This window comes from Agelaius tricolor, unplaced genomic scaffold (genome assembly GCF_023055355.1).
Source record: "Agelaius tricolor isolate 1412-34295 unplaced genomic scaffold, bAgeTri1.0.p SCAF_30, whole genome shotgun sequence".
In the NCBI taxonomy this organism is placed as follows: Eukaryota; Metazoa; Chordata; class Aves; order Passeriformes; family Icteridae; genus Agelaius; species Agelaius tricolor.
Window position 1 is genome coordinate 2,260,370 of NW_027269290.1, and position 27,653 is coordinate 2,288,022.

The 27,653-nt window shown below is 52.4% G+C and overlaps 1 protein-coding gene across 1 annotated transcript in view; it reads right to left on the reverse strand.

The window, feature by feature from the left end:
• LGR6 (leucine rich repeat containing G protein-coupled receptor 6) overlaps positions 1 to 27,653 on the reverse strand; it is a 172,777-nt gene that overhangs the window by 69,100 nt on the left and 76,024 nt on the right. The window contains exons 3-4 of the mRNA XM_071450206.1: positions 26,683 to 26,754; positions 12,236 to 12,307 (exon numbers count right to left, since the gene is read on the reverse strand). Coding sequence (XP_071306307.1) covers positions 12,236 to 12,307; positions 26,683 to 26,754 — 144 coding nt within the window. The remainder of the gene's footprint in view (positions 1 to 12,235; positions 12,308 to 26,682; positions 26,755 to 27,653) is intronic.

The window sequence follows — 27,653 nt, forward strand, 5'->3', positions numbered from 1 at the left end:
GCTCTGAGAACAGCAGTTGCAAATTCAAATCTCTCCAGCTCTGGAGTGTAGATAAATTCCTCCCTGGTTAGAGGGTAAGCTGCTCCTTGCATTTGTATTTTAGGATTTTTGGGCAAGATGATCTCCTCTGATAGATTTCCCTGAGGGCTACACAGATGTGGCTGGGCCATGTGCAGGGGGCTGTGGGGAGCAGAGGTGCTCAGCCCTGCTTTGGTACCCCTGCTCTGATGGGGTGTGCCAGCTTGGGGGCTGATTTTGCTGGATAAAAGTGAGGGGTGGGGACAGGGACATTTTTCTTTTGCCTTCCAAGTGTAGGAAAATCACATCTCACCCAGCCTTATTCACACAGTGAATAAAAAACCAGTTATAGGGTCTTTCTATAGCCAGAAGAGAAAACCAGATTCCTCCAGAGAGTGATTCATTCCCCAGAGAGGGCTCTGAGATAACAGAGATGATTCACCCTCTGCAGATGCTGATCATTTTCCACTGCTCCTGGGGTGAGGTAATATCTAGACAGCCACGGTCAGGGGAGACAAATCCACCTGGTTTGCCTGAGGGAGACGTGGGCACAGCAGAAACTTATCCAAAGTGAAGGAAGGTTGTGTAGTGAGGCCATGCTGGTGACTCAGAAGAATTTGATCTCCTTCCTGGCAGTATTTTAGGATCCTCCACCATGAGGGAAGGATCCAGCACCCCAGTCACAGCAGAGGCACAAAGACACCAATGCCCTGGTCCCAGGCACTCAACATCCCAGCTACAAAGGTGGCCCAGGGGTCTTTGTAGCTGTGCCAAGCATCACGGTGGCTGATGCCCCCACTGTCATCTGTGGGCTGCAGGGAGCTGCTTCTTGGGTCCTAGCAAGAGCACAGTGACCAAGATACAGGTATTGCCCTAATAAAAGAGAGTGATTCATGTTCTGCCAAGTGGATTTACCAGCTCTGGCTTTTGAAAATACATTGCTGCTCATCATTGCAGTACAAATAGCTTTCAGAGGTACTGGGGAGCACACTCTGAACAGCGTGGGGAGATGAGCTGAATGGCAAAGAAAGCTGCTGGAACAGGAAAGAAGGTCCAGCCATGCACTTTGTTTCCCAGTCAGGGATACTCCTGAACCCAGACCTGGGATTTGGGTCAGGCCGAAATGAACAGAGGAATGGGTCCAAAATCAGAATGTTGAACTGCATTTGTATTCTAATGCACCTTTTTCTCCTCAAACCTGGTCTGATCTTGCTGAGCCATTGTTGCCAGTCCTGGTGACAAACACAGATCTCCAGGGGCAGCTCAGACTGGGTGGAGGGAACAGCCAGGGCATGGCAGGTTGGAGAACAGCCCGAGGTACACAGAACCAGAAAAATGTTATTTGTTCAAAGTCTGTGCCAAAAAGCAGTAATTCCTCTGAATTTGCTTTATCATTGATGGACCAAATCATGAGAAGTGGCCTCAGGAGAGGACATCAGTCCCTTCCAGGGACATCAGCCCACCTGAAACAAAATTGTATCATCTCTTCCCTGTCTGTGCACTGGCTCAACTGCACAAGCCACAGGGGCCACTGTGCCATTTCCAGGTTACTCCCAGGCTGTGCAAGCTATACCTGGGAGTGGGATCATGGCAGTGCAGCCAGAGAGGCTCCTGCTTCCATACAGCTTCAAGGAGCACTAGCAGCAACCAACTTCAGCAAAGACTCACCACACCATGGCTACATCAGTGCCTGAGAATGAACTTCAGCGCATCCAGATGTGTGGCACATCTGCCTGCAGTGTTCACTTCAATGTGGTAAATGTCTGCTCTTGGACCTTCACAGACTTCCTCCTTTGGAGAAATATGATTAAAGCCTGAAGTGCCAAAATGGAGATCAGGCTTGTGAAAACAGGGGTGGGGACAGAGCTCCCTGACTCGCTTGTGCTGCTGTCCAGAGCTGGAAGAGGGGCCTCAGGGAAAAGGGGATTTCAGAGCTGGGATGGGAAGGTTTTGAGCAGCCTGTGCCCTCACAAGTGGAAGGACACCCTGGGCTCCTTTTCCTGCTGCAGGAATGCTTTTTGCTGCAGAGGAATCCATAAGAGGGGAAATCCAAGGTCCTGTGTGCTCAGCAGCAGCAGTGATCACCGGGGAAACATTTGCAGTCACTTTGCTTCAGCCCATCTTCATACACTCCATCAGAGCAACCTCACTGCTCTTCCCTGGCCTCCTTTTGTGCTCCAGAAAGACTCTGAAGCCAGTAAATCAGAGCTGAGGTGGGCTCACCACACGACAGCTCCTGTGCCAGCAGGGTGTTCGTCACTGCTGTGCTGTACTGACCTTATGGGTGTCAGTTTGCCCCCTAAACAACCCACGGAAACAACACCTTCCCCAAACCTCACAGCATCACCTGTGATTTATAGAGAAGAATATTGCTGTGAACAGCAAACTGTCAAATCTCAAACACATCAAAGAAGTGAAATGAGGAATGAACAGACTGAGCTCTTCAGGCCATGTTGATTCCAAAGGAATTTTTTTCTTCCTTCTGTCATAAGAATTTATATGCTTGTGAGAATCTGATCTGGTGGGAAGAGCCTTCCTCCTTTGTCTACATCAAAGTCCACATGTTTTCAAATTGCTATAAGTCATTTTTTGCATTTTAATCTCTGGCCATATGTATGAAAATAATTACCTGCCTTAAGGGACAGGGGAAGAAGCAGCCTTTATTGCATTTCCACAGGAGTCCAAATGGTGGCAAACTAATGGGATGGAGGAAGTGGATTGTTTTAGTTAGAGCTACAATTAAACTGTGTACAGGGAGTTACATGTCAGGCTGATTTAGCACTTATTGATTATGGGTCAAGTACAGCTGGATTGAAATCAGAATATAATGGGAAGTTACAGCTTTAGCAAGCAGGAAGATGATTTCAGTGTTTTTAAGAATGTCTGTAGCACAGTTTCTCCTCCAGACTGCACCCCCTCAGCTTGTGAAGGCTGCATGAGCAGAGCACAGCCCTGCTGTCACACAAGGGTCACAAACAAGAACCTGCCCTTGGTGGGGATGGTGCTGATGGGACCAGAGTGCTCCTCAGGGAGCCCCTGGCTGATTTCAGCTGGGAACAGCAGGTTTGAGGCACAGTGGCAGGAGAATTCTGCAAATATTCCAGAGGGAGGCAAGAGTGTGATGGAGAAAGGGGAAATAAAATGAAAGCAAGGCCAGGACCACAGGGAATGGGGCTGCTGCACGCTGGTTGTGGCAGTGGCTGCCTCTGCCCTGCTGCCTTAGCCACAAGCAGAGTGTGGCTGGCTGTAGAGGACTGGCACATGCTGGCAGGGGGGAGCAGTTCCTTTTCTGCACACAGGAGGAGTTGCCAAGAGACAGAAGAAGATGGAGACACAGTCACAGGTTGTTTTCCTGGATGCCATCAAGCCCAACAGCAAGAGAGTCAATCCTTGTGGGATCCAGAGCTAGGGAATGAACCACAAGGCCTGCACCCAAGGGTTTGCCAGCAGAATGGAGCATCTTGCCAGGGAGAGAAAACCCAAAGTGCAGTGTGGAAGGGGGGTAAGGGGACCTCACTCTCATGGTGCAGGATCTTGAGGCTTTAACTCTTCTGCCTGGCAGTAAATCCTCCCTACCCCCGCCAGGCTGATCAGACAACACTCACCCTGAAGAGCCAGACACATGCTAAACACCTTCCCAAAATGCTGATCTGCAAGAAACTCTCAAAAAAGCTTTCCATAGGCATTTGAAAAAGAAAAAAACAGGAGTTTATCTTGATCTCTTAATCCACCAGGTTTCTTTTCTCTCTGCTTTCTCTACCTCGACAAGCTTGGTAATTATAATTTATAGCACCTGCTCACTTTGAAATACCTTGGACTCTTTCTGCCTGGCAGAGGAACAGACACAGTGCCCATCTGCTTTAGGTAAGTGCTCACAAACCACAAAGTCGTTAATTAGACTGACACACGACTCTTCCAGCATGCACATGGTATGTTGTTACTGCACCTACAAACCACTGGCAGCCAGACACTGCCAGGGGAGCACAACTGCATCTGAGCATTATGTAAGGCTTTGGCAGCCCTTGCAGGGCTCAGAGCATTGCCATCAGGTGTGCGTGTTCTTTCTAATCCTCCCCACTGGCCTTCCCAACATGCTTCCCAGATAAATCAAACCTGCTGGGAAGCAGCTCCCTCATGCTTGGTAGGAGGCTCAGTCTCCAGAGCTTGGACTTTTCTTTTAAAATCCAAATTCCCCTTTGTGTTCATCTAGAGAAAGCTGCCAAGGTGTCCTTCCTGACAGCTCAGACAGTGATGTCTCCCCATCCTGTAGCTGACTGGTCTGGTTCTGGTCTGGGCATGGCTGCAGCTTTGCAGGACCTGGTGAGGAGTTTTTGTCAGCACAGGGTATCTGATGTGGATGGGGCTGTCTGGGTGGGTGTGACACTTGCTCCTCAAGCTGGCTGACATCCATGGACAGAATGACCCATAGATACTGCTGGGGAAAGCCAAACCCTTTCAGGAGGGATGGTGCTGACCACAGGAGGTCCCTGATGACCAATGGTCAGTGATACCCAGTGGTCCAACCTGGAGCAGCCAAGCTTTGGGTCAGCACATGGCATGATGACAACCTAGACCCATCCATGCCCTTTTGGCACAGAGTTATGTGGGATGGATGGAAACCTGCTCCTGGCTGGCTGGGATTCACAGCACCTCAGGGAGAGCTTGCAGGAGGAAGCCCTCTTACTGTGTTTGAAATGTTATTTGCCAGAACTCAGAGCTGCATCTTCCTTGGTTAGGAAGAATATGGGGGGAACCACACAGGGCAATTGGAGTGTCCAAGAGCAGGAATCCAAAGGGGAGCACTCGGACTCTCCCATCTCACTGAAACTTGCCCATTTTTTTCTGGCTTGCTCTCTGTCCAGTGAAGGATCTTCAGTAACTTGGGCTCCCAGGGAGCCAGTGTGCCTCATCTAGAGTACTCAAAATTAGTATTCTGCCAGTGCTGGTTCCACAGCATGTCTTTTGTGGGGGACACCACCCCTGCCATGAAAAATTCTGCACACCTGAAGTCCATAGGTTGGCAGCTTTGAGAAAGCTCCTTACCCACAGACAGGTCCCCATCAGAAGGCAAGAAGAGAAGCAGAGCAGTGTAAGCATGGTCTTTGTGACATCTGTGTTTCTCCTTTTTTATCTGTGTTTTACAGATAAATGTGTTACATTTAGACAAAAAATTTTGTGTGGCTCTTACATGCTCATTTCCTTTCAGAGTGAGAAACCAAGACAGATTTATAACTAAATATGTATGACAGAATGTGTTTTAGAGCCAGATGTGAGCAGGACCCAGGTGCAGAGAGCTCCTGCTCCTGGTACAGAGGGCAAGCTGGAGCCCTGTGTTCAGGCTGCCATAAAGCCAGAGGTGAGAGGCACAGGGGGTGCATGTGCAGTGCAAGAGGGCCCCAGCTTTCCTGGGGTTGAGGACTCTGGAGCAGAGAATTCATGCTCTGACTGTGGCCCAGCTCTGATCACTCTGCACAGGGCACTCCTACTTCAACCTGCATCAGCACCTGGGGACCTGTCTGTGGGTAAGGAGCTTCCTCAAAGCTGCCAACCCATGGACTTCAGGTGTGCAGAATTTTCCATGGCAGGGGTGGTGTCCCCCACAAAAGACATGCTGTGGGACCAGCACTGGCAGAACAGTAATTTTAACAACTCTAGATGAGGCCCACTGGCTCCCTGGAAGCCCAAGATCCTTCACTGGAGAGAGAGCAAGCCAGAAAAAAATGGTTCAGGCAAGTTTCAGTGAGGTGGGAGAGTCAGAGTGTTCCCCTTTGGATAAAAATGAAGAATGGCTTTGCTTCTGCCCTCTGAGTGACAGCATTTATTGAGGTTTCTTCCTGCCTGGTCTCCCTCTCCTCAAGCAGGTACATTAAGCTGATCTCCTGCTGTCAGGGACTCCCAGACCCTCTGCAGATTTCCAGCTGGTTCCTCATCTCAGAGCCTGCAGGAGCTGCCTGCCCTGCCCAGCACTCTCAGCCAGCAAACAGAGGGGCCTCAGGGCAGGTCTGGATATTCCTCCTGCCTGGGAGCCAGGCTTGGACTGCAGCAGGGCCACAAAGGGACCCTGCAGCTCAGTTCCAAAGCTTGGGGGATGTGTCCTGTCTCATCCTCTCTAACTGCCCAGAAGCTGCCACATTTGGAGACAACTGGAGTTCACTGACACAGGCTTTTGCTGCATTTCAAATCTACCTTTGTGCTGAGCAGGCAGTGAATGCCAGCCTCTCTCTGTCCCACAGTGGCTAGAGCATCCCTTTCTGTCCCATTTCTCTGGCCACCTCATCTCTTGAACTGATTGGGAAGTTTTTCTGATAGAACTTAGCTGAAAACAATTGTTCTCAGTCTGCACTTGGTTCTGCTGCTTCTGTTGTAATGCTGAGAAAAGACCTGGTCATTGAGAAGTCTGCCTTTCCTCTGCTGGGTCAGTTTGTCCCTGAGGGATGCACACTTTCCCTTCAAATCCTGCCTGAATCCCAGAACGACAAACATGGACACCAAATGTAAACACCTGAAAGAGCAAGAAAATAACCACCACACAATCCCTTTCTGTCTGGTCCTGGTTCCACCCCACTCCTGTTGGCTCCCATTTCCACCCCCTTCCCAGCTGTCCTGCTTGCTTAGGATGTGCAGCCAACATGCAAACAGGGAGTTAATATTTCACCAAGTGCCATACAAGTCTGGTAACTCATGGGCTGTCATGATGTGCCATAAAGCCACTTCCCCTTCTGAATGGAAAAAAGGAGTCTCTGAGCAGCACAAAGACACTGGGACTCACATGGCCTGACTGGTAATTCCTGAAAACCTTGCTGTGGGTGACCTATAGGTGTTCCAGCCTGGCAAATTTTCTGGCAATGGATACACAGGAGTCTCATAAACTTGTGGAAAATGACTCAGATATTTGAAAAAGAGGGGGGAAAAAATCACTCTAATGCAGACCTGCATGGAGTCCGTTGGTCTGAGGTGAGTAGCCACATTTGGAGAAGCCTGGCAGTAGAAACCAAGTAGAGCATCTCAGCCCTGTATTCCCCCTCAGACACTGGGCTGTGTCACCAGACCTGGTTCTTGGGACCTCACCAGCCCAAGGGTCTCTGCAGGGCAGCTCCTGTGGGAGGAGGAGAAAGCTGCCTGAAAGGAGAGGGGGTAGGACAAGAGGAAATGGCCCTAAGCTCCTCCAGGGGACATTCAGATTAGACATTAAAATTCTTTTTTCTTTGAAAGAGTGGTCAGACACTGGGATAAGTTGCCCAGGGAGGTGGTGGAGTCATTGTCTCTGGAGGTGTTCAAAGGTGTCTGGATGGGCTGTGGGGGTCCATTGGTGGTGCTGGGTTGGTGGCTGGATTAGGCCTGAGGGTCTCCTCCAACCGTGATGATTCTGTGATGATATGAAAGTGCAAATCATCACCTCTGTCTGCACTTGCCCTCCACACTTCAAAGAAGTCAGTCTGGAGGCAGAAGAGGAGTTTGGTGTGGTGCTAATGCAGGGCAGAGCTGGCTGTGCCTGCTCCCCTGGAGAAAAACCATCCTGTGGAATACCCATCCTGGAGAACAGCTCCCTCCTGTCCCCTCGTGCTCAGGGCAGGTTTCACTGCAGCCTGGGGTGATCTGTGCTCAGGACCCCTCTGAGAAGCACTTTTTGCCCTTCCTTTAACCATCCCAGACAGAGAAGAGTTCTCCATTGCATGGAACACTTCTGTTGCAGACATCTTTTATGAAAAAGCCTTTCCTTAGGATTTTTCCTCCTGAGAAGCTGAGAGGCCTCAGGAACAAAATGTAAACCATGATTATCTGCTGCTGTGGAATGCAACAGGTGCATCTGTGATTGGTCTCATGGGGTTGTTTCTAATTAATGGCCAATCACAGTCAGCTGGCTCGGACTCTCTGTCTGAGACAGAAGCTTTGTTATCATTCCTTCTTTTTCTATTCTTAGCCAGCCTTTTGATGAAACCTTTTCTTCTATTCTTTTAGTATAGTTTTAATGTAATATATAGTATAAAATAATAAATCAAGCCTTCTGAAACATGGAGTCAGATCCTCGTCTCTTCCACAATCCAAGAACCCCTGTGAACACGGTCACACACTTCTGAAACTTTTGCTTCCAGAAGAGACTGCCCCCCAGCTGGCTGAGGAGTTGGGCCAGCCTCAGGGGCACACATGCAGAGGTGACAGCTGGGGATGTGACTGATCTCCTGTGGCTTCACCCTGAACTCTTGTACGCACAGACAGAACGGGATGGGTGAGGTGGGATCACTGATGTGACACCTACACAAGTTACTCATGCTTTGCTGCTTGCTTTTTGTTACAGAAATCTTCTCCTGGAGCTCTTCATCTTACTGGCACAGGTTGCCCAGGGAAGCTGTGGCTGCCCTGTCCTGGGAGTGTTCAAGGCCAGGTTGGCAAAGGGCCTGGGGCAATGTGGCCTCGTGGAAAGGGCCCGTGGCAGGAGGCTGGAATGAGATAACCTTTAAGGGCCTAAAAGATCTGCTACAGGGGACTGTGCTGTTCCCAATACACTTCATAGATTTCTTTATATTTTTATATGCTCTGCCAGTTCTCAAAAGGGCCTCCCAAGAGGGTGTTAATCAGTCACCTGTATAAATCTGACAGGACAGGAGGAAATGGCCTCAGGCTGTGCCAGAGGAGGTTCAGGTTGGACATCAGGAAGATTTCCTTCACTGAGAGGGTTTTTAGGCCCTGGAAGGGGCTTCCCAGAGAGGTGGTGGAGTGCCCATCCCTGGAGGTGTCCATGGAATGTCTGGATGTGGCACTGAGTGCTCTGGGCTGGTGACAAGGTGGGGATTGGGCACTGTTGGGCTCGATGATCTCAGAGGTCCTTTCCAACAGTAATAATTCTGTGCTCTGATTCTAAAGAAGCCCTGGGCACTCTGTGACCATGAGAATGTGTATGGAGGCTCACTTGGATGGAGGGGCACTTTAGACCCCCTCCCATGTAAAATTTATTTTCCCAGCAGGAGTTTTCCTTTGAACTCCCTTGCTCCCACTGTGCCTGGTGAATGTGCTGTGGGCCTGGCTAGGAGAGTTGGGAGCATTGGATGGAGGTGTTGGTGCCTTTCCCATCCTGATCTCAGGTCTGTCAGGCCTAACAGTTTGGGGTTTTTTTAAGGCAGAGGGAAGAGTGGGAGATCACAGTCCCAGTCCCTCTCCTGTGCTCAGTCTGAGTCTGGGATGGGATTCAAAAATAATGAGAGGCTGGGGAAGGCACAGAAGATGTGGCTCTGTTACAGGGAAATGAGGTCAGGTATCTTAAAAATGGATGATGAGAAGAGGAGGAGCAAAGGAGCCCGGAGGGGCCAGGCATGGGTGGTTGTGCACTGCAGGGGTGAGGGGCTGAGGGAGCTCTGAGGGGGCAGGAACAGCCCAGACAGGTTTGTGCACAGGAGCAGGGCTGCTCAGGGAAGGCAGGAGGTCCCTGCTAAGTCACCTTGGACCCTGGGTGGGGACCAACCAGCTTGGACAGCTTGTTCTGGGGCAAGGAGGACACAGCTGGCTGCAGCAGCCTCTGGTCACTGTGGCTGCAGCTCTTGAGAGAGTCCTGCTGTGACAGGCATGAGGCATGTCCGAGCCAGACCTGCCCACATGCTCACCCTCTGATTTTATTCCCAGTCAGTCTCCCTCAGATTGTCTAAAGCAGTTTATTTCTTCCAAAAATTTGCTTTTACTGTTCAGTTTCTGCAGGAAGAGCACTGGATCCCGCTGGCCCTAGCTCCTGACCCAACTTTGGAGACACCTGGGAAAACCACCCTGGGTGAGGTGGCCTCAAGATGCACTAGGAGCAGGTACCTCTGTGCTAATTCACACATGGGATCCTCCCACCCTGCCCCTTAAACAAGCCCAGAGTGCTGCAAGTGTCTGCTTGGGGTGGTTTGCATTTCTCAGGTGCCCTGTGGTATTTTGGCAGGGGCTGAGGAGATGGAGCATGTGGACCCAGCCCTAGCCCAGATTGCCCCCAGCAGTGGGGAATGCCCCAGGACTGGTGGCCAGAGCTGCAGGGGTGGCTGTGGCAGCAGCTGAACCTTCAGAAGCCAAGGCTGGCTCTGCTCTGGTGGCACTGGCTGTCACACACTGGCAGGGCACAGGAGAGACAGGCTGAGGGGCAAGGGGTGTTCCTGGGGCAGTTCCTGGGGCTGTGACCTGCTGCTGGAACCCCCCCTGGATGCTGAGAATTCCAGACTTTCTGTGCTGCCAGGCACTGACCCCCAGGAGAACACTGCATGGACCTGAGGCTGTGGAGAAGCTTCCAAAATGGAATGATAGAACTGGGATTGTGGGTGTGGAGTGTGAATAGAAGTGTGTGATATCACAGGGTAGGTAATATCATAGGGTATTGCCTCTGTAATATCATAGGGTAGCATATAAAACCTAAAACTTAAGAGTTTAAGGTTTTGGAATACAGTAATATAGATAAAGCAAGATGGAGGTTTTAGGGCAGAGGCTGCTCCTTCTTCATCTTCTCCATGGGTTTGGGTGGTTTTGTGTAATTGGATTAAAAATCCCACATTGCAGGGCATGGGAGGTTGGTTATTGTGTTGAAAGTGAAAATAATTTAGGTGTCATTTCTTAATTGGATATTTCTTCCTTAAAAGACCTTGTAGTGATAGATATGGGGCCATTTTTGTAGCTTGTTAGTGAAATACTGCAGAACTCACTGCTCATGAGACTGTAACATGGATGAGGAAAAAATAAGCATCTGAGTCTGAACATGAAATATCATCTCGAGCTCTTTCAATCCTGACCCTGACAAAGGCAGAAAAGAAGCCAAGAACCAGCACACCTTCCATGCCATGCTTCCCTTGAAAGAGAAGTCACTTGGAAAACAACCTGATCTCAAAATCCCTGGAGTGGGGATCTTGACTCTGGCACTGGTGGTGATGTCAACACAATTTAATAATAACCACAACCATGTGCCAATGATGTTTCAACAACAAATGTTTCAAATCTCTTCTGGCAGAAAGAACATTCATATCCTGCACAGCCAACACCCCCATTGCAAATTAATATTTAAATTCGTATTTACAGAAACTCCTACTGGGTACTGAGAGGGCCACACATGAAGAACTGTGCCCAGTTTTGGGGTGCCCAGTGTAAGGAGGATGAGGAGGAATGAGACAGGTCCAGTGGAGGCCCAGTGGCTGAGCCAGGGTCCCAGGGCATTTCCCCATGAGCAGAGGTGGAAGGAGCAGGGAAGGGGCTGAGAGGAGAGCTGCCAGGGACCTGCAAGCAAAGATGATGGAGCCAAGCCCTTCAGGGTGGTTCCAAGTGATCAAACAAAGAGTAATGGCCACAAATTGCCTTCCAGGAGTTTTAGGTTGGACTTGAGAAAAAGTTTCTTCCCCAGGAAGAGCAGCCCCAGGCTACCAGTGAGAGGGGATCTCTGTGCTTGGAGAGACAGAGCTGCAGCTGCCCCTCTGAGTATTTGGGATAGTCCTGCTCCAAGCAGGAGACTGCCAGAAACTGCTCCCAGCTAACGTTTCTGGGATAAAAGGGCTGTAAGACTAGGACTGAAGTTAAGGATTAAGGGATAAGGTCAGATTTTCAGTGGTTCAGCCCAACTCAGAATGCTCTGACAATCTTCAGCTGTGTTCCCTGCACCAAACACACCTTCCCTAAATCCACTGGCACTCCCAGGATCTGGTCTCAACTCTGCCCATACTCAGGAAACAGCAGAATTCCAAAGTGGTGTGATTTTTAGGGAACACAGGAGCCCAGACCTGCTGTGGGTACAGGAAAAGCACAATCACAGCCTCAGCTTCTTCCCAGGGCTGAATTGTTAAAGTCTTTAAAGCAGTTCTACCCTGCCACAATTTTCCTCCATTTGGGTTAAACAGCCCAACTTGCACTTTGACAGCCCAGACCATGCTCTGTGCTCGCTTTCCCCACTGTGGTCCACAGTACAGAGGACAGAGACTCTTTGGGTGGATATTTTCCAATGTTCCTTGAAATATGCATTGGCTCTGGTGGCCTTTTCATCACAATGCACACATGGGGAGCTGTAATTTCAACATCCTCTTCCAAGACAGTGTTTCTTCCTTGAAAACTGCCCTCCCCTCCCTTCCACTCTAAGTGACAGTAATCTTTGAATAAATTGGAGAAGAAAAGGAAGAAGGAACAGAACATCCTTGACAAAGGAACTAATGACTCAAATGCTGGGAAGCCTGGGGTCCCCAAGGGACTGTGCAGCTCGCAGCATTGATTTTTAATGACTTACAGAGATTGGAGATTTGGAAGATCTCTCAGTGCCTCTGCAGGGATGCGGCTCAGCTGATTGTTCTGCAACATCCTATAATTAGAAAAAAGAAAACTTTGTTAAAAACCCAACAACAACAGCCTGACACGAAATGGAGGATGTTGCTGCTTGTTTCTCAAGTTGTTCTGGGCTCTTGCTGGAAAGCTGGAAAGCACCACTTGGCCAGCCAGGGCTCTTAAGAGGCGGCTGGCAGGTGACCTGGCAGGTGAGCTGCAGCCCAGTGTGGCCCAGGAGGTGCAGCAGAAGAGCCAAGGAGTGAGTTTGGTGCTGCACAAAGGGGCCTCTGCCCTGCAGATGTGCCTCTGTTACCCCAGACTGACACCAGTGCTCTGAGCCGGGCTGTCCCACATTTATCCTGGAGTCAGGCAGCCTTTGCCCATGTGTGTTCCCTCAGTGGTTCCCTCCAGAAGGGATGGAAACCAGCCCTGGGCAGCTTTCCTACCCCACTGTGGCACAGCAGGCACAGAGGGTGAGGAGCTGCTCACAGATGTTTGCTCAGGGACCCCACAGCCTTGGCACAGCTGGCAGCAGGAACTGGAACTGCTGGGGAAAAAGGCAAACCAGAGGCTGCAGAGAGAGCAGAGAGAGCAGAGAGAGCAGAGAGAGCAGGTGCCTGGGGCTGTTGGGCTGGACAGGCAGGAGCCAGGAGGAGCCCTCAGGGATGGAAGTGAGTGCAGGGCATGGAGGAGGGCAGTGGACATGGGGACACCTACACAGGTGATGGGAAAGGAGGAGACAAAGGGGACAGTGTACCCAGGGTGTGGAAGGGGCTAACAGCAATCCTGTTAGCTAAAGGAGTGAGAAGAAACTGAGAAGCAAGAAGAAGCTGATAAGGAGCTCTCTCCAAGGCTGCAACCAAGGAGACCAAGAGAAGTGAAGAATTGAAGAAAGGTAAGAGAACTTTGCAGCTGGAGGAAGTATTTTTAGAAAGTTAGTTGGAGTCACTGTAACTTTTGGCCAATAGTGTTATGTTAATTTATTGTAGCCAATAGTTAAGGTAGAAGCATAAACAATTAGAAAGTGTATAAAAAGTCAGCCATGTTCAATAGTAAAGAGTTGCCATCTGAGACTGCTTGTGGTCTCTGCTTTGTGTTGTGACCGCCTCGACGGCGACACAGGGGTGGGTGTCTGAACAGCTCTAGGGAGGGAGGCAGAGTGAGAACCACACTCCAAGGGCTGTTTCAGACCTGGTCAGACACAACCCTCTCTCACTGACCCACTGGAGCCCCACACATCTGAGTTTACTGCTTGCCATCATCTCAGCATCTTTGCAAAGGCTGTTCCTGACTCTGGACATGCCTCTGTCCTGAACTTGGCTCCTTCCAGAGCTGGGACATCACTGACACGTGCTCCCCTGGGTGACAGACACATCCCAGCAAGGTAGCTGGGCCTGGGGAAGTGCCTGAAAGAGGAAGGTTTTACATACCTGAGGTTACTCAAAAACCTCCTTAGAGTGATTGGAGATGGCATGAAAAAGGAAATGGTGCTTAGGGTTCTATCATAGTTTACTGACAGTGTCATGGCCTCAGTGGTGAGGGGCAGCCCAAAGAACACGGACCCATTGCAGTGACTGCAGCCTTTCTGCCAAGGATTCAGAGTCTGATGTGGAAGGAAAATTGGAAAGAGACATCCTTTAAAAAAGGAAAGCTTTAGGGCACAAAACTCTTCGACTTCTGGAAGAAAATGGGGACTTATCAGTAAATTATTTGTATGAACACAGAAGAAAGAGCAAGGAAATGAGGAACTGTCAGTAGTAGCTCGTGAAAAATGAGTTGTGCCAAAATTTTTTTCTATACAGGGTAAAAGAGCATAAGAATGGAGAAGAAAGAATAGACACCAGCTACCATGACTTAAGCTTTTCTTTAGTAAAATGTTAAATTTTGACATTCAGTGCAGGGGAGAAGATGTGTTTGGTGCAAAAGACAGCAGAGAGGCCACACTTAATAAATGGTTCCCTTCCAAATGAAGAGCATGATTAAGGACTGACAGCATCTCACCTGGCATTTCTGCCAACAACTTCCACATATGAGGAGAGAGGTTGGTGCGGAAGAGCAGTTGTGAAATGCAGAATTCCACAGGGAAACTGAGGGAAAGGCTCCTGTCCTGGATTGCCAAGCAAATTTGCCATCTGTATGGTAGTTTTTTGTCAGTGGGCAGTTTTCCTTATCTCTTCCACAATCACTCCTCCCTCAGGGGAGACATCTGCTGATAACAGCTATTGAATGTCCCTGCATGGCTCATAAGAACTACAGCATCCCATTGGGAGATGTGAGCCCAGAGGGAGGAGCCAAGCATTCCTACCTGGATAGAATCTGGAGATTCTGGAACACCAGCACGGCTTCTGCACTGGATTGCCCAGAGGAACAGCAGCTGCCTCTGCCCCTGGATCTTCAGAGGCAGAGACTGCACCTTTCTCCAGGATCCCTGCTCCAGCAGAACCAGCCCTGACACTGCAGGAGGGCTGAGCCACAATTCCAATGGTTCTGCTGCCAACAGCCTGACCCACAGGGTGTCAGGCTGGGTTCTGACTCTGGCAGTGTTGGTTTGGTTTACTGCATTGTTTATTTTATCTTTTTATTTTCTTCCCTAGTAAAGAACTGTTATTCCCTGCTCCCATAATTTTTGCCTGAGATCCCCTTAATTTAAAATTTATAGCAATTCAGAGGGGTGGGGAGGGTTTACATTTTCCATTTCAGGTAAGGCTCCTGCCTTCCTTAGCAGACTCCTGGCTTTCCAAACCAAGACAGCTCCATAGATGAACAGGGCTAAAAGGATGCACAAATACAGCTGGGCACTGGCTACAGCTCTGCTTGGGCTAGTGGGAATCACAGGAGAGCCAGGGCAGGGCAGAAGTGCTCTTGGGAGAGAATAGAGACCCTGGGGGTGACTGCAGGGGGTGTGAGGAGCAGGACTCCATCTGTGATGCTTCTGCTCCTCCTGATGCTGGGCAGGCTCTGGCCAGGCCACGCTGTCCCACCTGGGCCCTGCCCTGCAGGACACGAGGCAGCAGCAGAGCAGCAGATGACAACAGGCAGGAGGATGAGGAAATGCCAAATCCTCACCTCTGGGCAGCCTAGAATAGAAATTGCAGGGCTGCTAGAAGAGTGGGATGGATGGGGCTCCCCCGGCCATGTCCCCTCCTGCAGCTCCTGTGCTCAGCTGGGCCCTGGGCAGCACAGGGGGCCCTGCTGCTCACAAGGGCCACTCCAAGCCTCTGGCACTCTGGCACTCACAGCTGCCTGCCCCCTCAGCTCCTCTGCTGTGCCCCTCACAGCACCCTGCCCCTCTCATCTCCCTCTGCCCCTGCCTGGGCATCTTCTCCCCTCCTGCTGGCCCTGCTCAGGCCAAGGGCAGGGGGCAGCGAGCTCCAGGAGCTGCCTCTGCTGCCCCCAGAGCCCCTTCCCACGGGGGGCACGCTGCCAGGCTGCTGCACCCTCTACCATGGCTGGCACCCCACAGGACGTGTGGCTGCTGGCCATGGGCCCTGCAGCTCCATAACCATGGGCTGAGCTTCTCCTTCCCAGCTGTGCAAGGGCCCTGGGAGCCCCAGGGATGGATCCCCTGGGTTCTCTGCAGCCCCCTGGGATGGAAACCTCATCCAGGTGGGCAACTGTCCCACAGGGACCAGCACAGCCTCGGGGGCTCCTGCAGAGGGATTTGTTTCTGCAGCCCAGGTGTGCTGGTGTCCTGGGTCCTGCAGCCCAGTGAAGTGAAATAATAATTAATGTTTGTTAAAAATCAAGAAGATACAGAGCTGGACACAGAGAGATACAGAGTGGGGCTTCAGAAAGTGCTTTCAGGGTTTTGGTGGGACAAACATTGAATCTCAGTGGCTCTCTGAAATGTGAGCCTGGTGTTTAGTGTTGGTCATTGGAAGTATCTGAAGTCAGCACTAAAGCAAAGCCCATTGTCACACTTCTGCTGGATCCTGCTGCCTGCCATTTATTACAAGTCCCTCCTCCAACCAGTAAAACAGACTGAGAGACTTTCCAGACCACCATCAGCATGGACTGCTTCCAAAATGAAGCCATTTTGGTGCAGACAAACAATATTTAAGGAAGATGCTTCAGAGACCTCAGAAACCACTGGAGTGGCGGACAATGCTGTTTTTCACAGCAGCAGGGCAGCTAGAGAAGTTTTCAGATGCTGGGACTGGGACAAGAACCAGTGCTTCTTCACATTGCACATAATGAATCCAGTAACTCATCATCAGAGCATGACACAGAGAAACCAGAAACCAATTCCAAACAGAGTTTGATAATATTCTAGGGACAGGGCCACCCTGGTATTAAACAAGAAATTCTTCATTGGGCCTCAAGCTCAGGAAAGCTCCAGGTTTTCTTACAGGGAGCTCAGGTTTTAGCAGGAGAAGACATGCTGTGTTTATCCCTGGATGTCCCAGGATGGCTTCTCTTACAGTCTGATATTAAGGACATCCCCCATCAGGCCCTGCTCACTGCACTCAATCCTTACACATCACATTAAACCTCCCTTGCATATTACTTATCTTTCATAAACAACATACAACATGATTTTAGGAAAAGCTCAAATAATTGTACCAAAACCTGGTGGAAGATGCCAGGTGGATGATCCCACACACCTGCAGGATCACCCTGCTGTCTGTGCCACCTCCTTCCTGGGGTTACAGCTGGTTCCTGGGGCTGCTCCATGCCAGGGTGCTACAACAGGAGGATGGCAAAAGGGTTCAGAGGACAGCAGGGCATCTGAAAAGCTGGGACAGGGCTGCTGGGTACCTCCTTGTATAAATTGTGGCATTTTGCCCTTTGGGGTGCTGCTCCTGTATAAGAAGGGGGAAGACAATGCAGCAGCTCACTGAGGAGAGCACCTGCAGCATCCAAGGATGGCCAACACATTCTGCTTCAAGGGGCCACTGCACATTAATGTCAGCAACACTGAAAAGAGGGAACAACTCTGCAAACAATTCATCTGTCACCTCCTGACTCATGGTCCTAAAAGCCTGGGGCAGACACTGTCCCCTGCCCACATTCCTGCTCCCCCCAGGGTAGGAAGCTGCTTTCCAGGGTGTGGGCAGGGAGGGAGGTGCAGGATCTGTGTGGACCCCAGGCCTGCTGCAGGGTGCCTGCCTGAGGCACAGGCAGTCTGTGAAGCTGCACCTCAGTCCGCAAAATCACAGTGACCCCGAGATCCCGGATCACACTGGCCTCAGCCTTTGTCAGCATCTGTCTGTTCCTGCCTCTCCCTCAGCTCCTGCCTTCCAACAAAATCCCTGGATTTCATTGGCTTTCCTACAGCAAGGTGCTGCTTCACAGCAGCCTGGAGACAACCTTAGAGCTCAAATCCTTCTGGATTTGTTTCTGCAACCAAGGTGTGCTGGGGAGACAAACCCCTGGGTCCTGCAGCCCAGTAAAGTGGAATAATAAGCATGGAGCAATCCTGGTCTAGTTGATGTGATTTCTCAGTTGCTGAGTCTAATTTTTCTTAGAATTTATTCAGGGTGGTGAGGCCCTGGCACAGGTTGCCCAGAGAAGCTGTGGCTGCCCCATCCCTGGAAGTGTCCAAGGCCAGGTTTTGGGCTTGGATCAGCCTGGGCCAGTGGAAGGTGTCCTGGGTGGAATGGGATGGTCCTTAAGCTTGCTTCAAATCCAAACCATTTTGTGATTCTATGACTTTACTGGTTGATGAGCCAGCTTCTGGACAAGCTGAGGACACTGATGAGCATGACAAAGACTGCTCAGACCAGCAGTGACCCAAGCCCAGGTGTGGATGGAGCAGTGTCACCTTGCTTGGCACTGCTGAGGTGGTACCAGGGCTTGCAGACACGGACACTCCACCTGCTGCCCACAGCAGTCTGGCTGGAACCAGGATAAATCACAGCTCCTCAGAGGTGGGGTTTCATTTTCAGAAGTAGGAGGATTGTTTGTTGGCTGGGACCGTGCCTGAACGACCAGAAAAATGTTGGGATCGGGTCCCATCACACCGGGATCCTTGCACAAGAGAGCTCAGCAGACACACAGCCCTCAGAGGTACAGGCCTGTGCATGATAAAATGTCCCCATCCTGGGAGGCTGAAGTGACTCAGCCAGCACAGTCAAAGGGCTGTTATTGCTGGAGGCAACTGTGCCTGGAGCCCATGCATGGGGATTAAAGACATTCCAACCTCTGCACGTTCCTTTTCCCTCCCAAAGGGAGCGTCTCTTGGATGTGCCACACCATTCCCTTTGTCTCAAAGCCATTTCTGTACAGCTCAGGGCTGGCCAAGAGCTAGGGGCTGTCTAGGGATTGCTGAAGTGTCCCAAGCCACCTCCAAACCTGCCATCCTGGGACAACTTGACTTTTCTGGTGATGTTGTTTGATGTGTGCTCACACATCAGGTGAGTCAGCACCTGTCCTGGGCCTCAGGAGGTTCTGAGGTCACAGCTCAGGAGGAAAAGAAGAGGGGATGGTGAGGGTAAGCCCCATCCAGGGCATGTGGCATGCGCTGAACAAGGCCACTCCTGTCCAGCCTACCTGTTGATGGAGATGAACCATGGGCAGGGCTGGGGCAGGGTGTGCTGGGAGGGGGTCAGGCAGGGCTGAGTGCACACCCCAGGCTGTGCTGGGTTAATGCTGGGCAGTGCAGAGCTGTGCTGGGCAGAGCTGTGCTCACACCCTGGGCAGTGCAGGGCAGTGCTGGGCAGTGCAGAGCTGTGCTGGGCAGAGCTGGGCAGTGCTCACACCCTGGGCAGTGCTGGGGCAATGCTGGGCAGTGCAGAGCTGTGCTGGGCAGAGCTGGGCAGTGCTCACACCCTGGGCAGTGCTGGGGCAATGCTGGGCAGTGCAGAGCTGTGCTGGGCAGAGCTGTGCTCACACCCTGGGCAGTGCAGGGCAGTGCTGGGCTATGCTGGGGAGTGCTGGGCAGTGCTCACACCCCAGGCTGTGCAGGCAGGTTGGGCAGTGCTCACACCCCAGGGCAATGCTGGGCAGTGCTGGGGAGGGCAGGGCAGAGCTGGGGAGTGCTCACATCCAAGTCTGTGCAGGACAGTGCTGAGCAGTGCTGGGCAGTGCAGGGCTCACACCCTGGGCAGTGCAGGACAGTGCTGGGGCAATGCTGGGCAGGGCAGAGCTGTGCTGGGCAGTGCTGGGCAGTGCAGGGCTCACACCCTGGGCAGTGCTGGGCAGTGCTCACACCCTGGGCAGTGCTCACCCCCCAGTCTGTGCAGGCAGTGCTGGGGCAGCACAGGGTCTGCACACTCCCCCAGGCTGGTTGGGGCTTGCTGAGGAATGGAGTGCCAGGGTGGGCCTGCTGTGGGTGCAGGGTCTGCAGCCAGGAGGATGCACTCAGGCATTTTGGCCTCCACGGTTTGTGGGGAGGTTGTGGTTGCACTTGGAGTCTTTCCCCGTGGAGTTTGGTGTGGGATTCCTTCTTGGCTAGAGAGCCCTGCTGCTGCTGCAGCATGTTCAGCCAGGAGTCAGAGCAGGGGCACTCCTGGCTGTGCAGGGCAGCATTTGGGGAGGGACACCTGAGCAAGGCTGGGATGTCTGGGAAGCTGTGGCAGCACGAGGCAGCCCATGGCCAGGTGGGATGGGACCTTCCTGGCTGATGGAGCTCCAGCCAGGACACCTGGAGATGAGAAGCATCCAGGCAGCTCATGAGGAGGTCTGGAAGGATGGAGAAGTTTCCAGTTTTCCAGATACTCTCATTAAGCAGCATATTCTGCCACCCTGGAAAGCTCCAAGGCTGGGAGAGCATGGACCCAGGAGCTGATTTGGAAAGGGAAGGAGTTTGCAGAGGGGTCAAAACAGCCTGTGGAGTGGCTTCCAATGATGCTGGCAATGAAGCCTGCACTGAGGAGCATCAGCCCTGTGGAGAGAGGTGGGTGCACCGTGCTGCAGAGCAGCCCCAGGAGAGCTGCACTCCAAAGTCTCTGCACAGGGCTGGACCTGCCAGTGCAGAAAACCCCAGAGCAGCAGCTCCTGCTGCTGAGCATCCCCCCTGTCAGTCTGCCCTGCCTGAGGGGTCTGAGGAGGCCCCTTGGCCTTGGCTGGCTCCAGGCTCCATGCATGCAGATCCCAGCCCATCCCAGCAGATCTGGGGCACGGTGTTTGGCTGCAGTGGGGCAGCTCAGCTTGGCTCTTCCCGTGCTCCCTGCCAGGTCTCCACACACCTGCTTCCCTGGGTGTACCCCAGCCTGGTTTCTGCACAGGCCTATCTCCATGGCCACTTTCCAGGTGGTTTTTGTGCAGTGAAGCAGCCAGAGGAGGCAGAGCCAAGAATCTGCTCCAGGTTCCAGAACTTCTGGGATTCACTCTGAGGGCAGGGAGAGACCATCTGCACAGGCGGGTTGGTGGAGGAATTCCCAGGGTGTTTCCCATCCTTTTTTAAACATAAACTGATTCTCTGGGAAGACTGGGAAAGCACCAGGCCCCTTGACAGCCCAAGAAGCATGTGAGAGTTTACTTGTGGACCTGCACATGATTGCAATTAGCCCTAGGGCTCTAGCACACTAAAATTAAACTAGGAAAATTGTTTCCATCCCCAGATATCAGCTTGCCTCCTCAGGGGAACCCCCTGCCACCAGAGAGAAGATCTTTGACCCTGCTGTGAGTCAGCTCCTGAATTGCCCAGGTTTCAGTTGGTCGTGGCTGTGGGAGCCATTCCCAGCCTGTCCCTTGTCAAACCTCAGCCAGCCTGGAACACAGCACCCATATCTACAAACACAACATCCTCAATATCCCTGTTGCCATCTACTCCAAAACCTGCTATTCCTCATGTTCACATATGGAGATGATGTATTTCCTGACTCATTGCAGCAGCAGCTGTAGTGAGAGCCCATGGCAGCACCACATTGCACTGCAGACAGGCCAGGAGAACCAGCAGAGTCTTTGGAAAGTGAAATGCTCCCAGTGATGTGGGGTCTGGTAGTGCCCCTGCTTTGATGGAGCAGGAACTTTGTGAAATAAGAGGTTCATGGGTGGAGCAGTCACTGTGAGCATCCACCCTCCTACCCTTGTCCTTGAAGGTCTGTGTCCATCCTCAGTCCCCTCTCCTCCAGGATAAGTGACCTCATGTCACAGACATCTTTTATGAAAAATCCTTTCCTTAGGATTTTTTCTCCTGAGAAGCTGAGAGGCCTCAGGAACAAAATGCAAACAATGGTTATCTGCTGCTGTGGAATGCAACAGGTGCATCTGGGATTGGTCTCATGTGGTTGTTTCTAATTAATGGCCAATCACAGCCCAGCTGGCTCAGACTCTCTGTCCAAGAGAGTCTGTTATTCATTCTTTCTTTTGCTATTCTTAGCTGGCCTTCTGATGAAATCCTTTCTTCTATTCTTTTAGTATTGTTTTCATATAATATCTATAACAAAATAATAAATCAAGCCTTCTGAAACATGGAGTCAGATCCTCGTCTCTTCCCTCATCCTCAGATCCCTGTGAACACAACCTCATCTGATTCATTGTTCACCACCAGACCCCCAATCCTTCTCACTGGGCTGCAGGACCCAGGGGTTGATCTCCCCAGCACACCTGGGCTGCAGAAACAAATCCCTCTGCAGGAGCCCCCGAGGCTGTGCTGGTCCCTGTGGGACAGTTGCCCACCTGGATGAGGTTTCCATCCCAGGGGGCTGCAGAGAACCCAGGGGATCCATCCCTGGGGCTCCCAGGGCCCTTGCACAGCTGGGAAGGAGAAGCTCAGCCCATGGTTATGGAGCTGCAGGGCCCATTGCCAGCAGCCACACGTCCTGTGGGGTGCCAGCCATGGCAGAGGGTGCAGCAGCCTGGCAGGGTGCCCCCCGTGGGAAGGGGCTCTGGGGGCAGCAGAGGCAGCTCCTGGAGCTCGCTGCCCCCTGCCCTTGGCCTGAGCAGGGCCAGCAGGAGGGGAGAAGATGCCCAGGCAGGGGCAGAGGGAGATGAGAGGGGCAGGGTGCTGTGAGGGGCACAGCAGAGGAGCTGAGGGCGCAGGCAGCTGTGACTGCCAGAGTGCCAGAGGCTTGGAGTGGCCCTTGTGAGCACCGGGGCCCCCTGTGCTGCCCAGGGCCCAGCTGAGCACAGGAGCTGCAGGAGGGGACATGGCTGGGGGAGCCCCATCCATCCCACTCTTCTAGCAGCCCTGCAATTTCTATTCTAGGCTGCCCAGAGGTGAGGATTTGGCATTTCCCCATCCTCCTGCCTGTTGTCATCTGCTGCTCTGCTGCTGCCTCGTGTCCTGCAGGGCAGGGCCCAGGTGGGACAGCGTGGCCTGGCCAGAGCCTGCCCAGCATCAGGAGGAGCAGAAGCATCACAGCTGGAGTCTCAGACCAGGAGGGTCCCAGCCCAGCAGCCCTTTGCTGGCCAACACCCCCAGGGAATTTCAGTGTGAAGCCTGAAGGGTGATTTGCCCTCCCTGAGTCCTCTTCTGCTTTGATTTTCAGCAGAGCCAGAATGGTTAAGTATAAACGCAGTGCTTTGCCTCTGCCTAGAGTGAGGAGACAGGACTTTCCTCCAGGCTCTTGTCTTTTAATATCTGAGATCCCAGCCTCTCTCTGATCTTTCATGTCTCATGGGCTCTTCATGTTCCCATCTCCAGATACCCTCTGGAGAGGGGAATATCTATGTGGTTTTGGTGGAGATTAAAGGTCACTACCTCTGGTTTTGGTGGAGATTAAAGGGCAAAAAAAGAGCACAGGGCTGCAGGAATGGTTACACTGGCCCTAGGGGAGCAAGGATTTGGTCTGGCTGGGGAGCAGTGCACTGAGCACCCCATGCCCCATGAGATGCTGTCCTCTCCCAGTGTGGTGCACAGGACATGGACATAACTGGGGCCTGTCTGGTGTTCCCCAGTCCCCTGGAGCTCCCCAGTTCCCTGGCACACTTCTGTGCGCTGCACAAGGCACCAGTTTACACCAGTGTTCAGCTTTAAGGGTTGCACCCTTATCTCTGCAGTACCCACAGTGTCCATAACAACAACACCCTACAAATCACTGCACTCCCCCAGCAGCCCAAACTCCTCCCAGTCCTTTAGGTTGAAATTGATATTTGCAGTCTCAGAGCTCCAGAACACAGGGAGATCTTGGTGGAGCCAGCTCAGCAGTGGATTCTGACCCTCAGCAGGCTTGGATGGGGTACAGAGAAGTGCAGCAAAGGGAAGAGGGAACTGAGCTGTGGCTGAGGAAGAGGATGAGGGGTTTTTGGCCACTCTCAGGGCACAAGGAGCAGGGTGATCCAGCCCCATGGCCTCTCTCCAGGCTCTGCTCTCCAACCCTGGCCACAAGCAGACTGAGGGAATACATTTGTTCCCCCTGACTGCTGGAGAGATGGAGCAGATCCTGCTGAGCTGCTGCAGAGCCACCAGCCCCAGCCAGGTCACTGCTGAGGGACCTTACGCACAACCTGAAGGAAACACAGGGTGGCCTTCACCTGCCTTCTTCAGTACCTTGTGGTTTTCCTCAGTCTTCTCTCAGTAGAGAAATGAGTGAAGTCCCCAGCCTTGCCAAGAGCCCTTCCAATGTGATTAAGCTCAGTGCTCCCAAGATGTGTCCTGGCAACATTTCTAGACCTGTTCCAGCAATTCCCAGGGACCAGTCTGTCTCCATTGTGTCCCTCACTGCTGCCCTTACTCTTACAGTGACAGAGGAACAGATGGGGGTCAGTGGCTGCGTTTCCTGGAGGGTGAGGGATCTGCCACTGCTTTCCCCCAAAGACCTCGCTCCAGTGGAGCCCACAGAAACACTGCAGAAAACAATCAGAGCATCTTCTGTAGTGAGAGGACATGGCAGTACCACATTGCACTGCAGACAGGCCAGGAGAACCAGCAGAGTCTTTGGAAAACAAAATGCTCCCAGTGATGTGGGGTCTGGTAGTGCCCCTGCTTTGATGGAGCAGGAACTTTGTGAAATAAGAGGTTCATGGGTGGAGCAGTCACTGTAAGCATCCACCCTCCTCCCCTGGTGGCTGGGCTGGTGCTCTGCACACCCCTGGGGAAGGTTTGGGGTCAGGGAAGTGCCACAGAACAACAGGAGCATTGAGACTGGACAAGGCCTCAGAGGTCCCTGAGTCCATCATGAACCCAGCACTGCCAGCTCCACCTTTACACCAAGCCCTGAGCAGGCACATGTCCCCCCATGCCAGAGGGACATGACAGCCCAGATGTCACCCTGGGCACAGCCAGGCTGAGAGCAAGGCAGCTCATCCTGCAGCATGAGGACACCAACCACGGGTCTCACAGCACAGCCTGGAGCTTGCCATGCAACATTTCCAGGTGAAATGCCCTCATCCCTCACTCCTCAAGCTTCCCCATGACATTTCCAGCTGGAAATGCCCTGATCCCTCACTCCTCAAGCTTCTCCATGCAACATTTCCAGCTGGAAATGCCCTCATCCCTCACTCCTCAAGCTTCTCCATGCAACATTTCCAGGTGAAATGCCCTCATCCCTCACTCCTCAAGCTTCTCCATGCAACATTTCCTGATTAAATGCCCTCATCCCTCACTCCTCAAGCTTCTCCATGCAACATTTCCAGGTGAAATGCCCTGATCCCTCACTCCTCTGCTGGCTCTGGTGAGCCTGTCCCTGCTGGTGCTGCCTGTGGCCCTGTCCTGGGGCAGGAGGGCAGAGCTCACCCTCCCCTCCCCATGGAGCTGTGGGCTCTGAAGGGAGGCACTGCTCCAGTAAAGCTGCATTTGCCCTTACCCAGGCCTGACACAAACAGAATTGATCAAAAGCACCTTGAAAAGCTCCCGTCCCCAGAGCAGAAGGCTCCTCTTGTTGAAATTGGGTGGGAGAGCTGCGGTTTTTCCTCAGTTCCTTTGATTTGTTGCCTAATGCAGGGGATGGATAAATCTCTAAGCCCTGAGATTTAGGGCAGGATTCATACTTTACATCTTCAGAAGACGTAGTAAACAGCCTTATACTCTCTAATCCTGGAGCAGGTTTGTACCTGCTCTCTCTGCATAAACTGGACCAGCTACAACAATTTCACATTGTGGCTGAGTTCAAAACATCCCCTTGGGGATGAAATGTTTATTGCAGAAGATTTTTAAGATGGTTCCTCAGGGAGAAAGGGACTCCCACCTCAACATCCTGCACAGACCCTGAGGGCTGTCACATGGACACAACAGAGTGACTCCATGAGCAGTGGGACACCTTAGGGAGGTGTGAGTGTAGGTGCCACAGCAGAGCCAGCTCAGCTGAGTGGGGATTCCAAAGTTTCCAGAGATTTGTCCCTCAGACCTTCCCCCCTGGGCAGCAGGGGTGGGTGCTGCCTGCAGTGCCATTTATTGAGCAGGGTTAGCCTGCAATGACCTTTATTGAGCAGGGTTAGTTGCAATGACCTTTATTGAGCAGGGTTAGCCTGCAGTGCCATTTATTGGGCAGGGTTAGCAGATCCCTGATGGCTGCAGAGCTCCAGGGTCCAGCTGCCTCCATGGGGGCAGGCTGGGATCCCTCAGGTCACACTGCCCAAGGATTCCACCTTCCCCAGGTCACTCCAGAGCCCTGCAGAGGCCTCCTGGGCTGTGAAGGGGTTTGTGGTGAGGGCAGCTGAGCTGGACAGAGCACGGGCCCCTTTCCCAGGTGCCTGGATCTTTGAGTTGCTCCAACCCAGCCCAGGCACAGCAGCAGAGCAGAAGGGACCAGTTTGGGGTCTGGACTCCACATCTGGGGGACACCACTTGAGGGGGGTTTGGTGAGTTTTATGCAAAATGTGAACCTCTGCAGATTCTCCCAGGGCACATTGTGGGCACACCGTGCCCTGGGGGGACCTGCTCAGTCAGTGGGGTGGGACACAGCTCCTCACTGGGGGGGACACAGCTCCTCATTGGGGTGGGACACAGCTCCTCACTGGGGGGGACACAGCTCCTCATTGGGGTGGGACACAGCTCCCATTGAGGGGGACACAGCTCCCCACTGGGGGGGGGGACACAGCTCCCCATTGAGGGCGGACACAGCTCCTCATTGAGGGGGACACAGCTCCCCATTGGTGTGGGACACAGCTCCTCATTGAGGGGGACACAGCTCCTCACTGGGGTGGGACACAGCTCCTCATTGAGGGGGACACAGCTCCCCACTGGGGGGGGGACACAGCTCCTCATTGAGGGGGACACAGCTCCTCATTGGGGTGGGACACAGCTCCCCAGTGAGGGGGGACACAGCTCTTCATTGGGGTGGGACACAGCTCCCATTGAGGGGGACACAGCTCCTCATTGAGGGGGACACAGCTCCTCATTGGGATGGGACACAGCTCCCATTCAGGTGGGACACAGCTCCTCATTGGGGTGGGACACAGCTCCCTATTGAGAGGGGACACAGCTCCACAGTCACCAAGGGCAGGTTTGCCAGGATGGGTTGAACACCTGACCCCACACCTTGAAGCTTTGCATCCCTCAGGATGGCTGCAGGTCCCTGCTCATGGCCAGGGGCTGGGGAGGGGCAGGGACAGGGATTACTCTGCAGAGACAAACCAGTTACTTACAGGATCTTCAGGCTGTAGAGGCCAGAAAAAGCTTCCCCAGGGATCCTGGAGATCTGGTTTCCAGAGAGGCGCCTGCAGTGGAAAGAAGAGGCAGTTGTGTGTCAGCGTCCCTGTGATGAGATTCCCTGTCTGCAGAGGCCTCATAACCCCTCCATCCTGCACTGTCCCCTTCAGGGGAGGCTGCAGCACCTGCAAGCTGAGCCACAACCCTGAGCTGGGCATCATCCCCTCACACTGCCTGAGGAACAGCAAAGGAAATCCCAGCTCTGCCAGACCTGAATCCAGCATTTTCAGCATCCAGAGACAGCTCATGGCTCAAACCCATTTCCTGGATAGACACAGGTCCCCAGCACAGAAATTACAGCACAGCCCACAAACCCTGCTCCATGCCAGGCCTTGGCAGAGAGACTGGAGCAGGGCAGAGCTGTTTCTGCTCATGGATTTAGGACTGTCCCTAAATCCTGGCTGGTGAATGAGGGCCAAGGGATGGGAGAGGAAGCAAAGAGCAGCATCACAATGGGAAATGGGACATATCTGGGACATAGAGCTTACTGAAAGAATTTATTGAAGGAAACCTGTAGGATTTGCCATTGTATAGCTTCACCTGATTTTAGAACTCAAAATTTAACAAGGCCCAGAGCAGGCTGGGGAATTAAAAGGTATTTGCATCTTTCACTGCCATTAGAAACTGGATCACTGTTACCATCAGGACTCTGGTGGGGGCATATGGTTGAGCCAGGACTGAAGTCCAGGACTTCTGAATCTAGGCTTGACCTAGACAAGAGGTGACTTTTCTCTTTCTCCTCCTGTTTCTCCCATGAGGACAAATATAGATGAAGTCCCAGCACTCATCAGCCAGAAATCACAAAGAAAGGTTCAACAACCTGATTAAGACCCTAAATTGCCACTAAAATTGGGCAAGAAACTTGTCTACTTGAATTGGAGTGGAATGTTGTATCTCCAAAACAGAG